Source organism: Spermophilus citellus (genome assembly GCF_964194105.1).
Source record: "Spermophilus citellus genome assembly, chromosome: 9".
Lineage (NCBI taxonomy): Eukaryota > Metazoa > Chordata > Mammalia > Rodentia > Sciuridae > Spermophilus > Spermophilus citellus.
Genome location: NC_138191.1, coordinates 128398832 through 128418830, shown reverse-complemented (window position 1 = coordinate 128418830; position 19999 = coordinate 128398832). Strand labels below are relative to the sequence as shown.

The following is a 19999-nucleotide window of genomic DNA, read 5'->3' as shown; positions in this document are numbered from 1 at the left end:
TTAAAAAAATTCTCTCTCCCCCGCCACTCTCTCTTAAAAAAAAAAAAAGTAATACAGGTGTTGATGTTCCTGCAGTATTCCAGATAGATTGGTTAAAATGGATACATTTATGACCTGAGTTCAAAAGAGAAACAATACTTATAATCCCAGCTACTGGGGGAGGCTGAGGTAGAAAGATGGTAAATTTCAGGCTGGGTTGGGCAGTGTTTGTTTGTACTAGCTATGAACCCAGAGGCACTTAACCACTGAACCATATCCCCACCCTTTTAAAAATTCAAGTTAATTTAGAGACACGTCCTCACTGAGTTACCTGGGCCCTCACTAAGTTGCTAAGGCTGGCTTTGAACTTGGCAACTTCCTATCTTGGCCTCCTGAGCTCCTGGTATTACAAGTGTGCACCACCAAGCCCTGCCTGGGCAGTTTTAATGGGACACTGTCTCAAAATAAAAAGTAAAAAGAACTAGGGATATAGTCCCTACAGCAGAACCAAAATGAGTGAATGAATAGATGAGAAGTGATTTTGAGTTGTTCTTTTTTTTTTTTTTTTCTGTGTTGAAGGTTGAATCCAGGCCTCCTTCATGGTACCCCACTGAGCTACATGCCCAGCCCTTTTAAACTTTTTTTTTTTTTTTTTTTTTTTTTAGACCAGGGTCTTGCTAAACTGCCCAGGTTGGCAGTTGTCCTGCCTCAGCTTTCAGTGTAGCCTATATTATAGTAATTGGGATTGCAGGTATACATCATTTCTCCCTTGGATCCTTTATCTTTTTTTTTTTTGGTGTTGCTGGGAATGGAACCCAGGGCCTTGCATATGCCAGGTAAGCACTTACCACTGAACTACACCTCCAGACCCTATCATTTGCTTTCTTTTCTTGTTTTTAAAATATTTTTTTAAGAGAGAGAGAAAGAGAATTTTTTTTTAAATATTTATTTTTCAATTTTCAGTGGACACAACATCTTTATTTTATGTGGTGCTGAGGATCGAAGCGCCCCGTGCATGCCAGGCGAGCATGTTACCACTTAGCCACATCCTCAGCTTATTTGCTTTCTAATAATGAACAATTTGATAATCATGGGATAAAAAGGTAGGAAATTGGCATTTTAAAAAAATATTTTTAGTTGTCAGTGGAGTTTATTTACTTATATGCAGTGCTGAGGATCGAACCCAGGGCCTCACACATGCCAGGCTAGTGCTCTATCACTGAGCCACAATTTCAGCCCAGAAATTGGTATTTTGATAACTTTCTTCTTTTTTTTCCCCCAGTACTAAGGATTAAACCCAGGGTGCTCTATTACTGAGCTATATCCCCAGCCCATGATAAAGTATGTAATCTCTGGAAAATGATTTACAAGTTGAGTATCCTTTATCTGAAATGCTTGAAATGAGAAGTGTTCAAGATTTTATAGTTTTTCATAGTTTATAATAGTTGCATAGACTTTACCTTTTAAGCAGTCCTAATCCAAAAATCCAAAATGGTCAGAAATCTAAAACTTTTTGAGTGCTGAGGTGATATTCAACTTGAATTGGATTTAGGTGTGTGGTTGGCTAGGTTAATTGCATGCATCTTCAAAGAGACTTATACTCTGCTCATCACAATTCTATAACTCTTTCTTTCATAGTAGGATTTTGAAACCTGGATAGCCTTGGAAGACAGAATCTTTTTACCTGGAAATAGAGTAGTAATGTAGGCGATGATGAAAGGCTCAGGTCTGATCCCACATCCCCACACCCATGCTGGAACTGAACCTAGCATCTTGTGCTTCTTAGGCAAGGGCTCTCCCATTGAGCTTATCCCCCAACCCCTGAGATGTGAACTCTAGAAATTAACTGGGAAATAGAGGAGTTTAGTAGCAAACTTGGAATGTGTTGTTTTCTCAGTGGGGTGTAGTTTTGTTGTGTTGTTTCAAGAATGACTCAGGGAGGATTGATCTCTTTAGTAGGAGGAGTTGTGTGCAAATGAAGTATGTGGCAGTTCATTGCTATTGCTTATTAGTAGGTCAGATGCAAAAGCTGGAATTAAAATTACTCTTTGTATTCTTGTTGATAACTCTGACAAAGTTTAATGCAGTTCCTTCTGGAAAGAAGGGGTATTAAGAAAATTTATTGGGTTTTAGTATGCTAATGATTGATGTGTAATAGATCACGCTTTGGAATTAATGGAGTAAGTTTCTTTTTCTTTTTTTTTAATATTTATTTTTTAGTTTTAAGTGGACACAATATCTTTATTTTATTTTTATGTGGTGCTGAGAATCGAACCCAGTGCCTCACACATGCTAGGCGAGCGCACTACCATTTTAAAAAAATTTTTTTTTTGAGAGAGAATTTTTTTAATATTTATTTTTTATTTTTTTATTTTTTATTTATTTTTTTTTAAGAGAGAGAGGAGAGAGAGAGAGAGAGAGAGAGAGAGAGAGAGAGAGAGAATTTTTAATATTTATTTTTTTTAGTTCTCGGCGGACACAACATCTTTGTTGGTATGTGGTGCTGAGGATCGAACCCGGGCCGCACGCATGCCAGGCGAGCGCGCTACCGCTTGAGCCACATCCCCAGCCCCTGGAGTAAGTTTCTTGTGGAGTTTTTGGAAACAGTTTTGGACTAGGAAGGGGTCTTTTTTTTTCACTGTCAGAAAATTGAAAATTGTAAGTAAATTCTGTGAGGCTAAGTGATCTTTGTTTTTCTCCTAATACATGTCAAATGCCAAGAGCATCTGTTTTTTTGGGGGGGGGTGGTGGTGGTGGTGGGGATTGGGTGGTAATAGGGATTGAACCCAGTGACATATGTTTCTTTTCTTTTTTAAATGTGCTGGCCATCAAACCCAGTGCCTGACATTTACTGGACAAGTGCTCTTCCATTGAGACACAACTCCAGCCCTACTGAGCTGTTTCTAGTTCTTTTAAAACTTTATTATTTTGAAACAGGGTCTTGCTAAGTTGCTAAGGCTGGCCTTGAATCTGGCCATCCTACCTCATCCTTTCAAGTCACTGGTATTACAGGAATGAAAGAATATAAGAATACAGTTGGTCCTCCTTAGCCAATCATGCACACATTGAAAATATTTGGAAAAAAATTGATTCTGTTGTGAATGCCTTATGCATTGTCATTATTCCCTAAACAATATAACCACTTTTTTGAGGGAGAAAGGGTTTCGGGGTGTGGTGGTGCTGGGGTTCCAACCCAGGGCCTCACTTGTGGTAAGCATATTCTCTACCACTGAGCTACAGCCCCATCTCCCAGTATAACACATATTTACAAAGCAGCAGCATTGAATTAGGCATTTAAAAGTAATTTTGAGAGATGGTTTAAAGTATATGGGAATATCTATCTTTTCAGGAAGTGAGATAGGAGGATTGTTTGTGCCCAGGAATTATGGGACAGTTTGGGCAACATAGGGAGACTTTATCTCAAAAAACAAACAAAAACCTCCACAAAGTATATGGAAAGATATATGTATGTCAATATGCATATACATTACCATTTTATGTAAAAGACTTGAGCTGCTATTTGGTATCTGCCTTTGGGGTGAGTAGGGAGATGTTTTGGTTCTAGAACCAATTCCCTGTGGATACCAAGGTATATCTGTACAGAATAAGTTGAAGGATGTGGATGGTAATGCTAGGGACTCACGAATGCTAAGCAAACATCTGTCACTGACTCCCCTCAACCCCAGCCATGATATAGTGTTTTGATCAGTTTAATATATTGATGGTGAATATTTTTGAGCAAATACAAACTAATTTTAGTCTAAATTTATTTGTTTCTCCCACCATGCTGGGGATTGAACCCAGAGCATTGTACATGCTAGGCAAGCACTCTACCACTGAGCTACATACCCATAGCTCCTTAGTTTAGGTTTTCTTCACCGCCCCCTCCCTTCCTCTCTTCTGCCTAGGGCTTGAAAAACTAGGAGTGCAAGCTATATCCCCTGAGTTTTTTATTTTAAGACAGCGTTTTGCTAAGTTGCCCAGGCTGCCTCAAAAGTTTGATCCTCATGCCTTAGTCTTTTGAGTCACTGGAATTACAGATGTGCACCACTGCCTTCTGGTTCTTGCTCATTTTTAGTTAACAAATGTCAGTAGGGGCTGGAGGTATAGTTCAGTGGTAGAGCACTTGCCCAGCATTCCTGAAACCCTGGGTTCTATACCAGTACCACACACACTACACAAAAGGTAAATGTTTCATCTTGAATAGCTGAGAAATATTTGAATACTAAAAGAAACTATTGTTTGGAAAGAGTAGTCAAAATTGGACATCACCTTTACTGGCTGTGTTTTCTTGGATATAAAGATTTAAGCAGACTTTTTATTTGTTTAATTAAAAACTGAGAGTCTCCAATTTTTTTAGTATAGACATAGATTTGCAATATCCAATTAAGTTCTCTTTTGTTAAGTTTGGTATTTTGTTTCCAAAATGTGTTCTCTTATGTAAAAATGATAACAATTGCTGGGCACTGTGGTGCACACCTGTAATCCTAGCAGCTTGGGAGGCTGAGACAGGAGGATTGCAAGTTCAAAGCCAGCACCAGCAATTTAGCGAGGCCCTAAGCAACTCAGTGAGACCCTGTCTCTAAAAATGAATACAAAATAGGGCTGGGGATGTGGCTCAGTGGTTGAGTGTCCCTGAGTTCAATCCATGATAACTCCCATCCCCACAAAAAACAACAGTTGAGCCCACCATTGTGAAGTAGATGTGCTTTGGTTTTGTTTTGTATTCATAAATCTGCATGAATACCTAGTTTTTCTTACCATTGCATTTAGCGCTTTATTATTTAGAATTTAAGCATGATTGTTTGTTTCCTTGTATGTGGCTGACTTATTTTGATGGGAGATTGATTGCTTCTTTTTTTTTTTTTTTAAGATAGGAAAAAAGTCTATGTGAATTTGGGTTTGGCCATAAGGTTGCTATTTGGGGGGGGTAAGGGGTATATAATATTATCATTTTAACTACTTTTATTTTTATTTATTTTTTTGATGGTACTGGGGATTGAACCCAGGGCCTTGTGCATGCTAGGCAAGTACTCTGTCAACTGAGCTATATCCCCAGCCCCCTACATTTAATTTTTAAATGTTTTTTGGTGCAATTATACATAATTATACATAATGGTGGAATTTATTGTGATTTGTATATGTGCATAATATAATTTGATAAGTCTCATTTCCTACCTTTTAAACCATTTTTAAGTGTATATTTCAGTGGCATTAAATACCACCACAATGTTGTATAGTTATCATTGCTATTTCCAGAACTTTTTCTTGTTAATTTTTTTTTGTAGCTGTAGATGGACAGATGCCTTTGTTTTTCTTTTTGTAATGTGGCATTGAGGATTGAACCTAGAGCTTCATGCATGCTAGGCAAGTGCTCTGCCACTGAGCTACAGCCCCAGCCCATATTTCCAGAACTTTTTCATCAAGCCAAATAGAAACTGTACTCCTTGAGTAGTAACTCCCCATTCTTGTCTTCCATCTCCTGGTAACCTTTCTTCTATTTTCTGACTCTCTGAAGTTGACTGTTCAAGATAATCTTACATAAGTGGAATCATACTCCGTGTTTAGCCTTTTTCACTTAGCATCAATGCTTTCAAGCTTATACATGTTGTAGCACGTGTAGAACTACTTTCCTTTTTATGACTTAATGTAATGTTCTGTTAGAGGTATATACCAGATTTTGTTTCTCCATTCATCCATTGATGGTTATTGGGTTTTCACATTCTTTTTTTTTTTTAATATTTATTTTTTAGTATTTGGTAGACACAACATCTTTGTTTGTATGTGGTGCTGAGGATCGAACCCGGGCTGCACGCATGCCAGACGAGCGTGCTACCGCTTGAGCCACATCCCCAGCCCGGGTTTTCACATTCTTAAGAATAGTGGCTGCAGTGAACATTGGTGGATACTATTAGAGTCTTAGCTGATATCGGGAGGGGGGGATTTTTTTTTTTTTGTATCAGCGCTTAAACCCAGGGGCTCTTAACTACTTAGCCACACCCCCAGCCCTATTTTGTATTTTTTATTTAGAGACAAGGTCTCACTGAGTCGCTTAGCGCCACGCTTTTTGCTAAGTCTGACTCTGAACTTGCCATCCTCCTGCCTCAGCCTCCTGAGTCTCTTGGATTACAGGTGTGCACCTCTGTGCCAAGCTGATTCTAATTTTTCAGAGTGTAAAAGTATCGAAAAACTTCTGAGATATTCTGTTTTGCTAAGTGTACTAGAAAGATTGAGGTAGTTTAGATAATATTTAAGAAGTAAAGAGTAATAATGGGGTGCAAATATCTATTCCAGTGAGAGAAGTATAAGTGTAAATGAAGCTATTTTAAAAGTCCCACCCTCATTCATACTTAATAAATTGTCTATGAATAAAAAACAACATTTTAAAAACTGATCTTGGAAAATTACTGATACACAACAATAACATTAACTTTTTTTCCCCCCCAGATATGGCCGCGTGGAAAGTGTCAAAATTCTCCCTAAGAGGGGATCTGAAGGAGGAGTGGCTGCCTTTGTGGATTTTGTGGACATCAAAAGTGCACAGAAAGCTCACAACTCTGTCAACAAAATGGGAGATAGAGACCTACGCACGGATTATAATGAACCAGGCACCATTCCGAGTGCTGCTCGGGGTTTGGATGATACAGTTTCCATAGCATCTCGTAGTAGAGAGGTTTCTGGGTTCAGAGGAGGTGGTGGAGGGCCTGCTTATGGCCCTCCACCATCACTTCATGCACGAGAAGGACGTTATGAGCGGAGACTTGATGGGTAAGTTCCAAGGTTTCTGTAGGCAGGTATTTTGTATTTGATGTGGTGAGAAACAGAAACTCATATTTAGGGGCCCCAGATGGATTTAAAGTTTTGGGCATTCTCAATGTTTCCTATTTTGGGTTGGAAACGGAAGTGATTTCTATCCCAGTGGCTGGTTTCTTATGGAATCATAGAGGATATATCCTGCAGTGGATTGGATACCTACTTCCTGAGATATAAAGTGGTGGAAGATTTCCTGTGGCAGCATCATTTTTGGAGTTACCTGTCTTCTAGAATCAATTATTTCTTCTTCTGGATAATATTAAGGCCTTCCTTGGATATATCTTTCCACCTGATGGAGCTATTTGGTTTTATGGTCATGCTATTTGGAATATTTCTGGAATATTAAAGCCTACAGATTCTTTTAGAAGTTGATATCTGCTTCTTGGTTTTCACTACATAAAGTGTACAAACAAATTGGATTGTCACAAAAGATCTAGCAGACCATAATGATTCAACCATTTGGATGCTACAACAATACTTTGACATGGAAATGTGTACTTGGATGAGGAAGAGTGAAGGCAAAGCTTGAGTTTTCCATTTTGGATCTACACAATTTCTGTTTTGGAATTATACTCCTTGATGGAATGGGGGAAAATTGAGGACATTCATAAGTCCTGGAATATAGCCATTCTTTTCTAATTACTGGAATGTATGGGATGTCATGTTCTCAAGATCTGTTAGCCCAGGGGAAGAGGATTACTCTCATTTCTTAAGCAAGTTGCTGTCCAGTTAAAGATACTTTAGCTTTGAACACATGGTGGCGATCAGTTGTGGATACAGCAATCAAAATTGACTGGGCTGGATGACTACAAAAGGGAACAATTGGCGAGCAACTGTGTCTTCTTTATTCTTTGGAATTGTAGAGGATCTTTCCCTTCTGCCAGCTTCCTGATTCATACTTAGGGCTGGAGATTTTTATGAATGTGGATCAATTTATAATTGTCTACTATCTCAAGAAAGAAGTCTGGGGGTTTGAGAGTTACAGTTTATCTGGGACTTCTTGGCTTCCTGTGGAATTATTTTGTCTGGTCACTAAGATTTTTTTTTTCTTGTGGTTCATCTAAATATCATTTGACACCCTTGCCCATTAAGAAGGTGGATTACCCCCATAAGAGGGGCCAAAATTGGGGAAGTTATATTCACAATTCTCTCCCTAGATTTAATTGGGATTATAGGTCGTGTTTCCACAGTTGGAAAAGGTTGGTATGTCCTGACCTGTGTATATTAGCCCCTCTCCTAACCCAAGTCCAACTCTCTCTTTTCCCCCCACTAACTCTAGAAGTATTTAGTACTAATAGATGAATCAAAAAATAGCCATTAGATTTCAGCTCTGCTAGCTCTTGTGCCTGCCTTCTGTATCTCCCTAATGGATAAGAACTTTTCATATTTATAAAATATCAGCTGTAGCAGTAATTCTTCTAGAACTTTTGCCTATTGCTTGTTATATCATTAATAATAGCTTTCACTGATTAACATTTGATAGGGTGCTAAATGAACTATTTATGAAATTTTCTCTTAAGTCTCACAGGAGCCCGTGTTAGACACTGAAATATTTAAATTCAGAATTGTAGCAAATAAAAAAAGAAGACAATTACTTAATACATATGAGAAGGAAAAATATTATTATTATTTTTTTTTGCCATACCAATTGTTTTTCATAATAGCTGCGAAAATTACTTAGGAGCTAGGTGTGGTGGTGCACACCTGTAATCCCAGCAACTTGGGAGGCTAAGGCAGGAGGATCACAAGTGTGAGACCCTGTCTCAATAGGAAATGTAAAAAAGGTTGGGGATGTACCTCGGTGGTAAAGCACCCCTTGGTTCAATCCCTAGTAAAAAAAAAAAAATGCCTAGGAAAATGGGGTTGCTACTAACTGAAATAGTGAGTGAAAATGAATATCAGTGGAGAGGTTTTGAAATCTAGGAATGTGTTGGGAAAATAGTATTAGTTGCTACCAAATTTTGCAGTGTAACTTTTGAGAGATTTTAAATCTTTCTTTCATGATTCTTTAATCTCCTTTGATAGAGGATGGATCTAAAGATATGAGATTGAAGAGAAATTCAAGTGAATTGGTCTTTGAATTCTTAAGAGTTCTATTTCCCGACAAAAGTAGAGAATTTATGATTTCTAGTGGGAGTAGAATTAGTTTTTAATACTGTCACATAATTGCATGTGTATAAATGTACATGTACATGCAACAATTTTTGTATTCTTAGGTTGATGAATATTCATGTTATACCAAAATAATTGTTGAAGGACCTGGGGATGTGGCTCAATAGCAGAGCACTTGCCTAGCACGTGCAAGGCCCTGGCTTTAATCCCCAGCACTAGAACAACAAAACATACTTGAACTGTTGTTCATAGCAACCTTAGAGTATTCTTATAGTTCTCAGCATTGCCTAATTTTATCAGAGGCAACTTGAATATTGTCAAAGCTTAAGAGAATGCATTTCCTCCAATGTTCAGGTACATGTATTAACAAATGAAATCATGAAATGATTATTTTAAAAATTATGTGAAATTTGATAGCACCAAGAGATAAAATAATTTATTTGTTAAATTTACATAGAATAGCATGTGGTGATTTAGTATTTTGATATTTTAATTGTTTTTATGATTCCATTTTTATTATTAAATGTGATTGGGCAATTTATATAGTGATTTTTTTATAATCACACAGTCAAAAGTTATTGAGAAGCCAGGTGTGATGGTGCATGTCTATAATATCAGCCATTTGGAGGCTGAGACAGGAGGATCACAAGTTCAAGGACAGTCTGAGCAACTTACCGAGACCCTGTCTCAAAATAAAAAAATAAAATGGACTGGGGATGTAGGTTGGTGGTAAAGCATTCCTGGGTTCAAATCCCAAGTACCACCAAAAAAAAAAAAAAAAAAAAAGTTAATGAAGCTCTGAGGATGTAGTTCAGTGTTAGAGCCCTTGCATAGCACATGTGAGGCCCTTCATTTGATCCCCAGCATTGCAAAAAAGAAAAAAAAAGTTAATGAGGAGTTGCTCTTAAAATTTTTTTTTCTGGACTTGTTTGAAAGTCCTTCCTACTGCAGAATACACACTGCAGCAAGGCTTTCATATCTGTTTAGTGTAGAAATATGACCTAAAATAAATTTGCAAGTAATGAAAAATATATTTTAATCAGATGGAAATTTAAAAATCTTTCATATTGAAATGACAGTCTCTTCTTTGTTCTAGTAAACTTAAAATTGTAAAGGAAGATGATATATGAATATTTCAGTATAAAAGTCAGAAAATTCTTTATAAAACGAGCAACTCACCTGTAGAACACCAGTCACGAAAAACCCAATATACAGTTAAAACAATGGATTGCTGAGCTGTGACAATAAGTTTTGGGATCAAGTAAAATGTTAAGCTTGTTAGTGTTTGCTTACTAAGTAGGTTAATGCTGTGTAGAAAATGATCAGTTGCAAAGACAAAGACAATTCTGAAATGAATGTTTGCATGATTTGCATTTAGTTTTGTTTGCTCCTTTCTGATTAAATATTTTTCCCCCCTCCTAAATGCAGGGCTTCAGATAACAGGGAGCGTGCTTATGAACATAGTGCCTATGGACACCATGAACGGGGGACAGGAGCATTTGATCGGACAAGACATTATGATCAGGATTACTATAGAGATCCTCGAGAGCGGACTTTACAACATGGGCTCTATTATACTTCTCGGAGTCGAAGTCCAAACCGCTTTGATGCTCATGACCCCCGATACGAACCTAGGGCTCGGGAGCAGTTTACACTGCCCAGTGTGGTACACAGGGATATCTACAGGGATGATATTACCCGGGAGGTACGAGGCAGAAGGCCAGAGCGGAATTACCAGCACAGCAGGAGTCGCTCTCCACATTCGTCCCAGTCTAGGAATCAGTCTCCTCAGAGACTGGCTAGCCAAGCGTCTAGACCCACCAGGTCCCCTAGCGGCAGCGGCTCTAGGAGCAGATCCTCCAGTAGTGATTCAATCAGCAGCAGCAGTAGTACCAGCAGTGACAGGTAGGTTAACAAGCCTTTTATTATAACAGACGAACCCTTAAATCAATTCTCAATGATCAATGGTGATGGTTTTTAGCATAGTAATTTTTTTCTAAAAAAGTAATCTTGGATTATATATGTAATGAATAAAGAAACTTTGATTAACATGGGCTCTCGAGTTAACCAGTAGCTAGAATATGATTACCAAATGCTCTTTCATTTTCTACATGCTCAGTATTAATTTTAAATTTCAAAAAAAGGAAGAGAAATGTGACTTAAGCTGTGTGAGGCAAATCTTTGACACTGAAAATGTGGTATCTCTTTAAAGTTTTTATTTCACTTAGGTGTGTAGCATCAATTTATTTGTTGTTTTGGTTGAAGATTTGTAAAATGTGTTGGTTAAATATGTGTTATTGAAATAATATTGTCGACACATTATCTATGACTAAATTTATGAAAACATTTAAACTAATTTTGACATCAAGCTGGTAGGCTAATTTATAAACTCTCATAAAGAAGCCTTTTTAAATCGCATACTATCACTTTATTGGTCTCTAAAGCTGAGTTAATTCATTTCATTAGTTGGGAATTTTGTTTTACAAAGATGTTTTATTGGGCTGGGGATGTGGCTCAAGTGGTAGCGCGCTTTCCTGGCATGCGTGTGGCCTGGGTTCGATCCTCAGCACCACATACAAACAAAGATGGTGTGTCCACCGAGAACTAAAAAAATAAATATTAAAATTTTCTCTCTCTCTCTCTCTCTCTCTCTCTCTCTCTCCTCTCTTTAAAAAAAAAAACACAAAGAAAGATGTTTTATTCTAAAGATGTAAAATAAACAAGGAGTCTTAGCTTAGAAGTTATCTAACTTCATGGGTTTTGAAATCAGATCTAGGTAGATGGTATAGATTACTTGTAACACTGTTGGACAATTTATGTTCTCTCGGCGTTTTTCCCCTCATCTTTTATGAGAACCTAACTTTATAGAGTTATTGCAAAGATTAAAATGGAAACTGCTTCTAAAGTGCTTACCTTGGCACCTAGTATATGTTAAGTAAATACCACCCTTAATGAATTGCTGGTTATTCTTACTACTGCATATGCTGCCAGTCTTTGGGCATTACCTTGTTTTCCTTTAATGTTATTTATTTTGTTAATCACAGATGTCCTAGTTTTAACTTTAGGTGGTATACATTTTAAATTTAACAGGGTACAACTTCTTTGACCTGATTAAAAGCCCAGATTATTTTTCTTTTAGTATTGGCTATTTAGATTTGATTAAAGAAAAAGGAAATGATCATGTAATTGAATGGCTCTTTTTAGGCTTCATAAATTTTCTAATTCAAAATAATAAGTGGAAATAATTTTTAAATCTCTCCTGCTAGATGGATGTAATTCAGACTTCCAGGGAAAGTGTTGCATGTTAACATTAAATAAGCACTTAGTTCAGGAAGTCAGGCAAACCAGCTTCTGGCCCCAGCTTGCAACTTTATGACATGGGTGAAAACCCTTACCTTGCATTTTATTTGGTATATTTTCTAGATAAATGAGTGATGAAATTCATTTCTGTCCTATAAACTGATTATAAAACTTCATTGTGTTTCACTTTTCTTTTGCATATAATTGTCTAAAATATTCAAGTTTTAGTCCTTTTCCAATCTTTTTTCATTAAAAGAACGTCAGAATCACAGCTCACTGAAAGGAAGAGCTGTGTTGGTGGTGTTGATACCGCCAGTTATCGGTGAGGCCTGCTCCCTCACATGTTGAAGTCTAACATTAGAGAAGCACACCAAGGTGTCGCGTCTACCCGCCGGCAGGAATGACGACAACAAACAGGATTCTTCTCTAGCACGCTTTATTGGGAGCTTCCATTATGGTTCGATGAGAGAAAGGACCCCAGCCCGAAAAGACCACCCCTAATATACTAGAGCCGCGGCTTAAGTCTCATGTGATTGGACAAAAGCGCATAGCAACACAGCAGCAGCCAATAAGGCAAGGAATTCAGCACTGGCGCCCAGAGCCAGGAAGTACAGGTCAACTGGTTCTTACCAGTTTTTACTGGTTCTTAGAACACTCAGTACATTATCATATCGGCTCGCTCCGGAACTGGCCGACCACAAAGCACTGAGTTATTGTCCAAGAACTAAGCCAACACCCACACAAGGCAGTGCAGCAAAATGGCTCACCACACCAAGGCAAGCATATAAAGCAGGGTTTATTTAAAAAGGGGATAACATAGATTCCTCCCAGGAGGGAGAAGGGGGCCATGGCTGGTATTCTGGTATCCTCAGAAATAAGGGTGTTTTGCCTTTTTCATATCTTAGGCTTCCTTTGTTCTCCTGCTCTCTTCCCCTTATCTTTCTCCCTCCTGAGTAAGTGACTAGGCCCAGGAAATGCTTGGTGGCATGGCCAACAGGTCGGAGTAGGGCAGGATGGAGCAGCCCTGGACACATTCATTAACAACTTTATAACTCCCTGTAGGGAGGAGCAATTCCTGGGACAGGTTACCACCTTAGCAACAGGATGGAGCTCCATGGCAGGTTCTTGATGAGGGTGGAGGAAGGGCTCTGAAGGAATTGACATTTCAGTCCTTCAGGGGACAGTTTCCAACTTCTGGGACTGCTCAAATTGGCCTCCTTGATCTACCTGACTTGATTTACCTATCTATACTGACTGCCTGTCTAATTCTGGCTTCAGTGTTAAAGTCAGAGGGCCATCAGTGACACAAGGCCTTCAGGGTGGCACTATACTTTGGTAGGAATTAGTTGATTTAGGATCTGGCCCTCAGTGTGGACTGATGGATTTGATGGAGCTAGTCCTTGCTTGTGTTCTGAAAGAAAAGCAGGTCTTTGCTTCTGAATATTTACAGTTAATTGCCCAAAGAGCGTGGTACACTTAGAAAATGTACATGGGGACTAAATTACAGTAAGAAAGTTGGTTAGCAAAGGAATTTTTTTTTAAATCTTTTTTTTTTTTTTAAAGAGAGAGTGAGAGAGGAAGGAGAGAGAGAGTGTGTGTGTGTGTGTGAGAGAGAGAGAGAGAGAGAGAGAGAGAGAATTTTCAATATTTATTTTTTAGTTCTTGGCGGACACAACATCTTTGTTGGTATGTGGTGCTGAGGATCGAACCTGGGCCGCACGCATGCCAGGCGAGCGCGCTACCGCTTGAGCCACATCCCCAGCCCGCAAAGGAATTTTTAAAACTTATATATCAAGTTTTGGTAGCTAGATCTTCTACTTACACCAAAGGATGCAATACCCTTGGATGTTTAGAAGGTCACATCTGACTAGCTGGCAAGTTTAATTTGCCTTGTATAGTGTTTTTTTTTCTTTTTTTTAAAGAGAGAGTGAGAGAGAGAGAGAGGGAGAGAATTTTTTAACATTTATTTTTTAGTTATCGGCGGACACAACATCTTTGTTTGTATGTGGTGCTGAGGATCGAACCCGGGCCGCCCGCATGCCAGGCGAGCGCGCTACCGCTTGAGCCACATCCCCAGCCCTTGTATAGTGTTTTAAATTGAAGTTATTGCCAGTTAAAAACTAGGAATTTTACCTAAAAGTCCAAATTTTGATTGTGTTTTCCTTCTGATTGGCATGCTGGACCGTATCAGACAAGGAGGTGAAGAAACTGAAATCTGCTAGTTGAGAACAGCTTTTTCCTGTGGGCTTGGGGAAGAACCACTAGCAGATTCTTGCTTTGTTCCCCTTTTCCTGAGTCTGTGTAAATTTTTCCTTCTGGTAAAATGTTATTTTTCCCTGTTTGGAAAAGTTATGGTTATTGGTTTCCTTTTTACATGTAGCCATTTTCTAGAACTACATTTTCTTTTCTCCCCCTTCTTTTTTATTGGCGCACTATTATATATAATAGTGGGATTTCTTGTTCTGTGTGTACGCACACAATGTTACAATATGAAGAGTTTTTAGTACCTGAACCTCACTTACGAGTTTAATGATTTGTACCTATATACAGAACAGCAAGAGAACAAAAAGATTTATTTGGACTACTGAGGACATCTGAGAGATAGTGTTTGGTTGGAATATGAAATACCTAGTACTTAAACAAGAAGAGAAGCCTAGGCTAAACAAGGACTGTTGTAGGCAGAAGGAACAACAAAGTAGGTAGAAGAATGTTTTTTGAGACTAGATAATTTAGGGTGGTGTAACCATGGTAATATTTCGGGTTCTTATTCTGTGTGCAGAGATGAGCTCTTGAAGGATTTTAGAAGGGAGATAGCTTGTTGAGGTTTGTGCAAATGGTGACTTAGAACAGAAAGATTATGGCGAGGATGCTATTTTAGTACTTCAGTGAAGAATAGCTTGGATTGTGAGAGTGCCTAATTTGGGAGAGGTGGAAGAAACTTTGTAGGAAGAGTCAGATTATGCTCATTTGAAAAAAACAGAATAAACTTTTGGTGGTTGACCGAATGATGGGCTTTCAGTGCTGTCTTGTAGGAATAGGATCAGGTGGCCCTTGTGCACATCATAGAACACAGCATATTGCCTTTTTTAGAGCACTTGTTCAAAACAGTCCAAAAATTGAAATACAATTCATAGTTATCATGAAGGACACAGCAGTATTGATGTAGATAGATGAAAAATTTAGTCACTAAGTTGTGATTGAAGCAAGCACACAGAAAAAGTCCTCTGCTGTTCAGAGCATATCCATTATCCCTGGGTTCAGCCTCCCTTTCATCAGATGCCCTCTTTCTCTCTAATTATACTGAGTACAAAGTGTAATATTTTGAAATGTTACGTAAATTCAAAATGTTTAATTTCCTCTTGGGAAAAACAAGCTCTTTTTTGTAATCTTTAAAATTTTACATTTGTGGAAATGACATCCCTAAAAGTTCTTTGAAGATGTTTAAAAATATCATTTGCATAGTGGACAAAATATAGCTTAGTTTATTAGTTTTCTGTCTCCATAACTGACTAGGAAATTAACCATCCTCCATTCTTAATTGTTACAGCTTTGGTGAACAGATTGCTAACAGTGCATTTTAAATGAGTAAACATGGGATTAGTGGCAGTCTAGTTGTGAAGTCCTATAAATGACACACCTACTGTTTCTACACAGCTATTAATAGCATTTAACTGGTGAGAATTGGGGCCTCACGGTGTAAACTTTCCCTGTGCTGCTCTAGGTCCCTTTCTTTGTTATGGACATTCAATGAGTCACTTTTCCTTTCAACACAGTACTTTAAATGAATTAAACTCCACAAAAGCATTTATTTTAAATTTTCTTTCTTTTTTAAAAATATTTATTTTTGAGTTTTAGGTGGACACAGTATCTTTATTTTACATTTATGTGGTGCTGAGGATCAAACCCAGCGCCTTGCACATGCTAGGTGAGCACTCTACTGTTGAGCCACAATTCCAGCCCCTTAAATTTTCTTGATTGGAGTTGAGTGTACTTTACAGGTTGTAAGAGTTTTCTTTAATATAGCCTAAAGGAATTGAAATATTTGTTGAGGTTGAATCACTTCATAAACTCTTTTGTTATTGTTGGTTTGTTTTTGTACTGGGGATCTAACCCAGGGACACTTTACCAGTGAGATACACCTCCACCCCTCCACCCCCAACACTTAAAACAACAAAAAAAAATTTTTTTGAGACAGGTTCTCACTAAGTTACTGAGTGTCTTCTAAGTGGCTGAGGCTGGCTTCAAACTTATGATCCAACTGTCTCAGCCTCCTGAGTCACTAGAACTACAGGCATGTGCCACCAAGCCAGGCTCATAACTTTCTTAATATCTTTTTTTTTTTTTTTTTTTTTTAAATATTTATTTTTTAGTTCTCGGCGGACACAACATCTTTGTTGGTGTGTGGTGCTGAGGATCGAACCCGGGCCGCACGCATGCCAGGCGAGCGCGCTACCGCTTGAGCCACATCCCCAGCCCCACTTTCTTAATATCTTAAAGTAATTTTTACTGAGGTTTGTTTTCCAGTTGTTTGTTCTGACTATAATCAAAGATGATTAGTTGGCTGGGGTTGGGGCAGGGTGTGGTTTCTGAATTTGTGTAGGGAAAATATTACATCTTTTCTTTAACCTATAGCTGGAATTAAGCATTGCCTTCCATTTGAAACTAGGCAACCAAAATACTGTGATATTAACAAACTACAGTAGTGTCACCGTATGAGCTACGTTGTTACCAATATAAACATTTGATATTTTAAATTTGGGCTTATATTCACTGTTACTTTGAAATTAAAACTTACTAAATCCAATGTTAGGTCTTGTTACTTAATTTTTTTTTTTTAAAGTTGTAGATGAACACAATACCTTTATTTATTTTTATGTGGAGCTGAGGATTGAACCCAGCGCCTTGCATGTGCAAGGCAAGCGCTCTACCACTGAGCTACAGCCCCAGCCCTTGTTACTTAATGTTAAAGATATATGTCATTTTCAATACTCTTCCTTTTAATTCCTGTTTATTTCTGTATTTAGTATTCACTCACTCACTTATTTGTGGTGCTGAGGATTCAATAATCCAGGGATCATGAATGCTAGGCAGTCACTCTATGACTAATGATCTACATCCCCTGCTCCCTATGCATTTTAAAACATTATTCTAAAATATGGCCCATGTTGCCACATTTTCAGCAGATTGCCAAAAAGGGTCATTTGTAGCTGCAGTTAGTTCTTTTTTAAATTTTATTTTATTTTTGTTGTTAATGGATCTTTTATTTATATATATGCGGTGCTGAGGATTGAACTTAAGACCTCTCACATGCCAGGCAAGCACCCTACCACTGAGCTGCAGTTAGTTTTTGATTCTATATCTTATAAAGGTTTCTTGAATGAATGGTTGAAATGGATGCAAAGATAATAGAAAGTTGAGATTGGATAATTTACTCCCATTTCTTGTCCTCCCCTCAACAGGTTACTTCCCTAAATCTCTTTGTTGGCTAAAGTTAACTTGAGTTTACCTTTAATACTCTTCCTTTTAATAAATTATGCTCTGTGCATTAAGTATATGGATTTAAGATTGCTCAGTGGCAGGTTGTATGGAACCCCAAAATAGAGCCAGTTTGACTAATCCACAGCAGAAATTTTACATGCGTAATTAAGAGTTAACATCTGATGGGAAGCTATGTCAAACAACTTCAGATTTTGTTCTGTGGCTGGGGTTGTGGCTTAGCAGTAGAGTGCATTCCTAGAACGGGTGAGGTACTGGGTTCAATCCTCAGCACCACATATAAATAAATAAAATAAAGGTATTGTGTCCAACAAAAATATTTTTAAAAAGCAACATAGACTTTGTTCTAATCAAAATAAACATTTAAGATGGGGATTCTTAAATACAGTAGTAAGCAAAGAGAACTGCATACAAGTAACTGTAATGGGTGACATTGTCTGGTTTTGGTTTTCATTAAACCATTTGGCTTTAATCATGCTCAGATACCTCTTTGAAGAAATTAGAGTTTTAGAGCAAGCTGTCTTAAATAGTTTTTAAAAATTACAATGAAATGTTTAAAAATGTATTCAAAGTGAGCACAGTGGTGTGCACCTGTAGTCCCAGCTATTCTAGAGGCAAAGGTGGGAGGATTACTTGAGTCCAAGAGTTCTAAAGTAGCCTGGGCAACATAGCAATACCCCATCTCCAAGAAAAAGTGTTGATTAGCTTTCCTAAATTTTTATTTTATTATTGTTATATCATTAGAATGCCTTTTTTTTTTTTTTTTTTTTTTTTTTTTTTAATGGTGCTGGGGATTGAACCTACAGGGCCTCACATATGCTAGGCAAATACTCTACCCTTCTAGTCCCTATCTTTTGAATGTCACAAACTGGAACATTCACAAACTGGAAAAGAAGCTTAGGTACAGAAAAGGGGAGAGAAGCTGGGCACTGTGGTCACACCTGTAATCCCAGCAGCTTGGGAGGCTGAGACAGGAAGATCACGAGTTCAAAGCCAGCCTTAGCAATTTAGCAAGACCCTAATGGTTAAGTGAGTTCAGTCTCCCAGTACAAACAAACAAACAAATAAATAAAGCAAGCCCAGTGTGGGGGGCTGTGGTGGGGTATGGGGGGGGGAGATGGATAGGCACAGTTTATTACAGTCAGACTTCTTAGTTCCTATGCTATATTAAAGTGGAATGTTTTATGCCTCTTCTGTTAGCTTTTTGCTAGAACTTCCCCTACCCCCCCCCCCACTGGGAATCAAACTCAGGGGTGCTCTACCACTGAACTACCCAGCCCATTTTATTTTTTGAGACAGGGCCTTGCTAAATTGCCCAGCTGTCTTCAAACTTGCTATCTTTTTACCTAAGTGTCCAGAGTCACTGAGATTACAGGAACGTGCCCCTCTTAAAATAAACTACTTTTTATTGAAATTTAAATGAAAATACTTTTTTATTGTTGGTGGTATTATTTGTAGAACATGTTTATGTGTGTGTGTGTATGTGTGTAGGTATATTTTTATATTTTCCCTTCCCCATGGTACTGGGGCTTGAACTCAGGGCCTTGTGCAAGTTAGGCTAAGTGCTCTACCACTGAGCCACATCTCCAGGCCAGAGTGAATCTTTCCTAATTTGTTTTGTGACTCTATTTTAATTTAAAATGTAGAGGCCCAGCATGGTGGTGTACACCTACAATCCCAGTGGCTTGGGAGGCTGAGGCAGGAGGATTGCAAGTTCAAAGCCACCTTTAGCAACTTAGGGAGGCTCTGTCTCAAAAATTCAATTCCCAGCACCTAAATAAATGTAAATATTTGCACTCTTATTTAAGCCTGAGTGAATTATTATATATTGCATTCCATATAGCCGATTTGTTTATGGCTCTTGTTCTTTTTTACATTAATTGTAACATTTTTAAAAAACATTATTGCAATTATGGAAGGATTCAAAAGGGAGAATGTTTTGATGAAAATTAGTATTATAGCCTGGCATCTTAGCACACATGTAAATCCCAGCCAACTTGAGTGGCTGAGGCAGGAGGATCACGAATTTGAGGATAGCCTCATCAATTTAATGAAACCGTCAGCCACTTGGTGAGAATTGGCTAGAAGTAAAAATAAAAAAGACTGGGGATGCAACCCCCAGAAAAAAGAAGAAAAGAAAATCAGTGTTATAAATAAAAAGAATTTATTGCTCAGGATCCTTCCAGCTCTTAAACAAAGTTTCTGACTTGACATTCGCATTTGTTACTTGTGATGGAACTCAGTAAGAGCCAATTAATGGTTTTACTGATTAAAATATTTTCTTTGAAATAGTAGTATC

General features: G+C 38.0%; 1 protein-coding gene across 2 annotated transcripts in view; it reads left to right on the top strand.

Annotated features, from left to right (window-relative positions):
* SPEN (spen family transcriptional repressor) overlaps positions 1–19999 on the top strand; it is an 84145-nt gene that overhangs the window by 14935 nt on the left and 49211 nt on the right. For both annotated transcript variants that reach the window (XM_081308087.1, XM_081308086.1), the window contains exons 2-3: positions 6427–6747; positions 10333–10809. In XM_081308087.1, coding sequence (XP_081164213.1) covers positions 6427–6747; positions 10333–10809 — 798 coding nt within the window. The remainder of the gene's footprint in view (positions 1–6426; positions 6748–10332; positions 10810–19999) is intronic.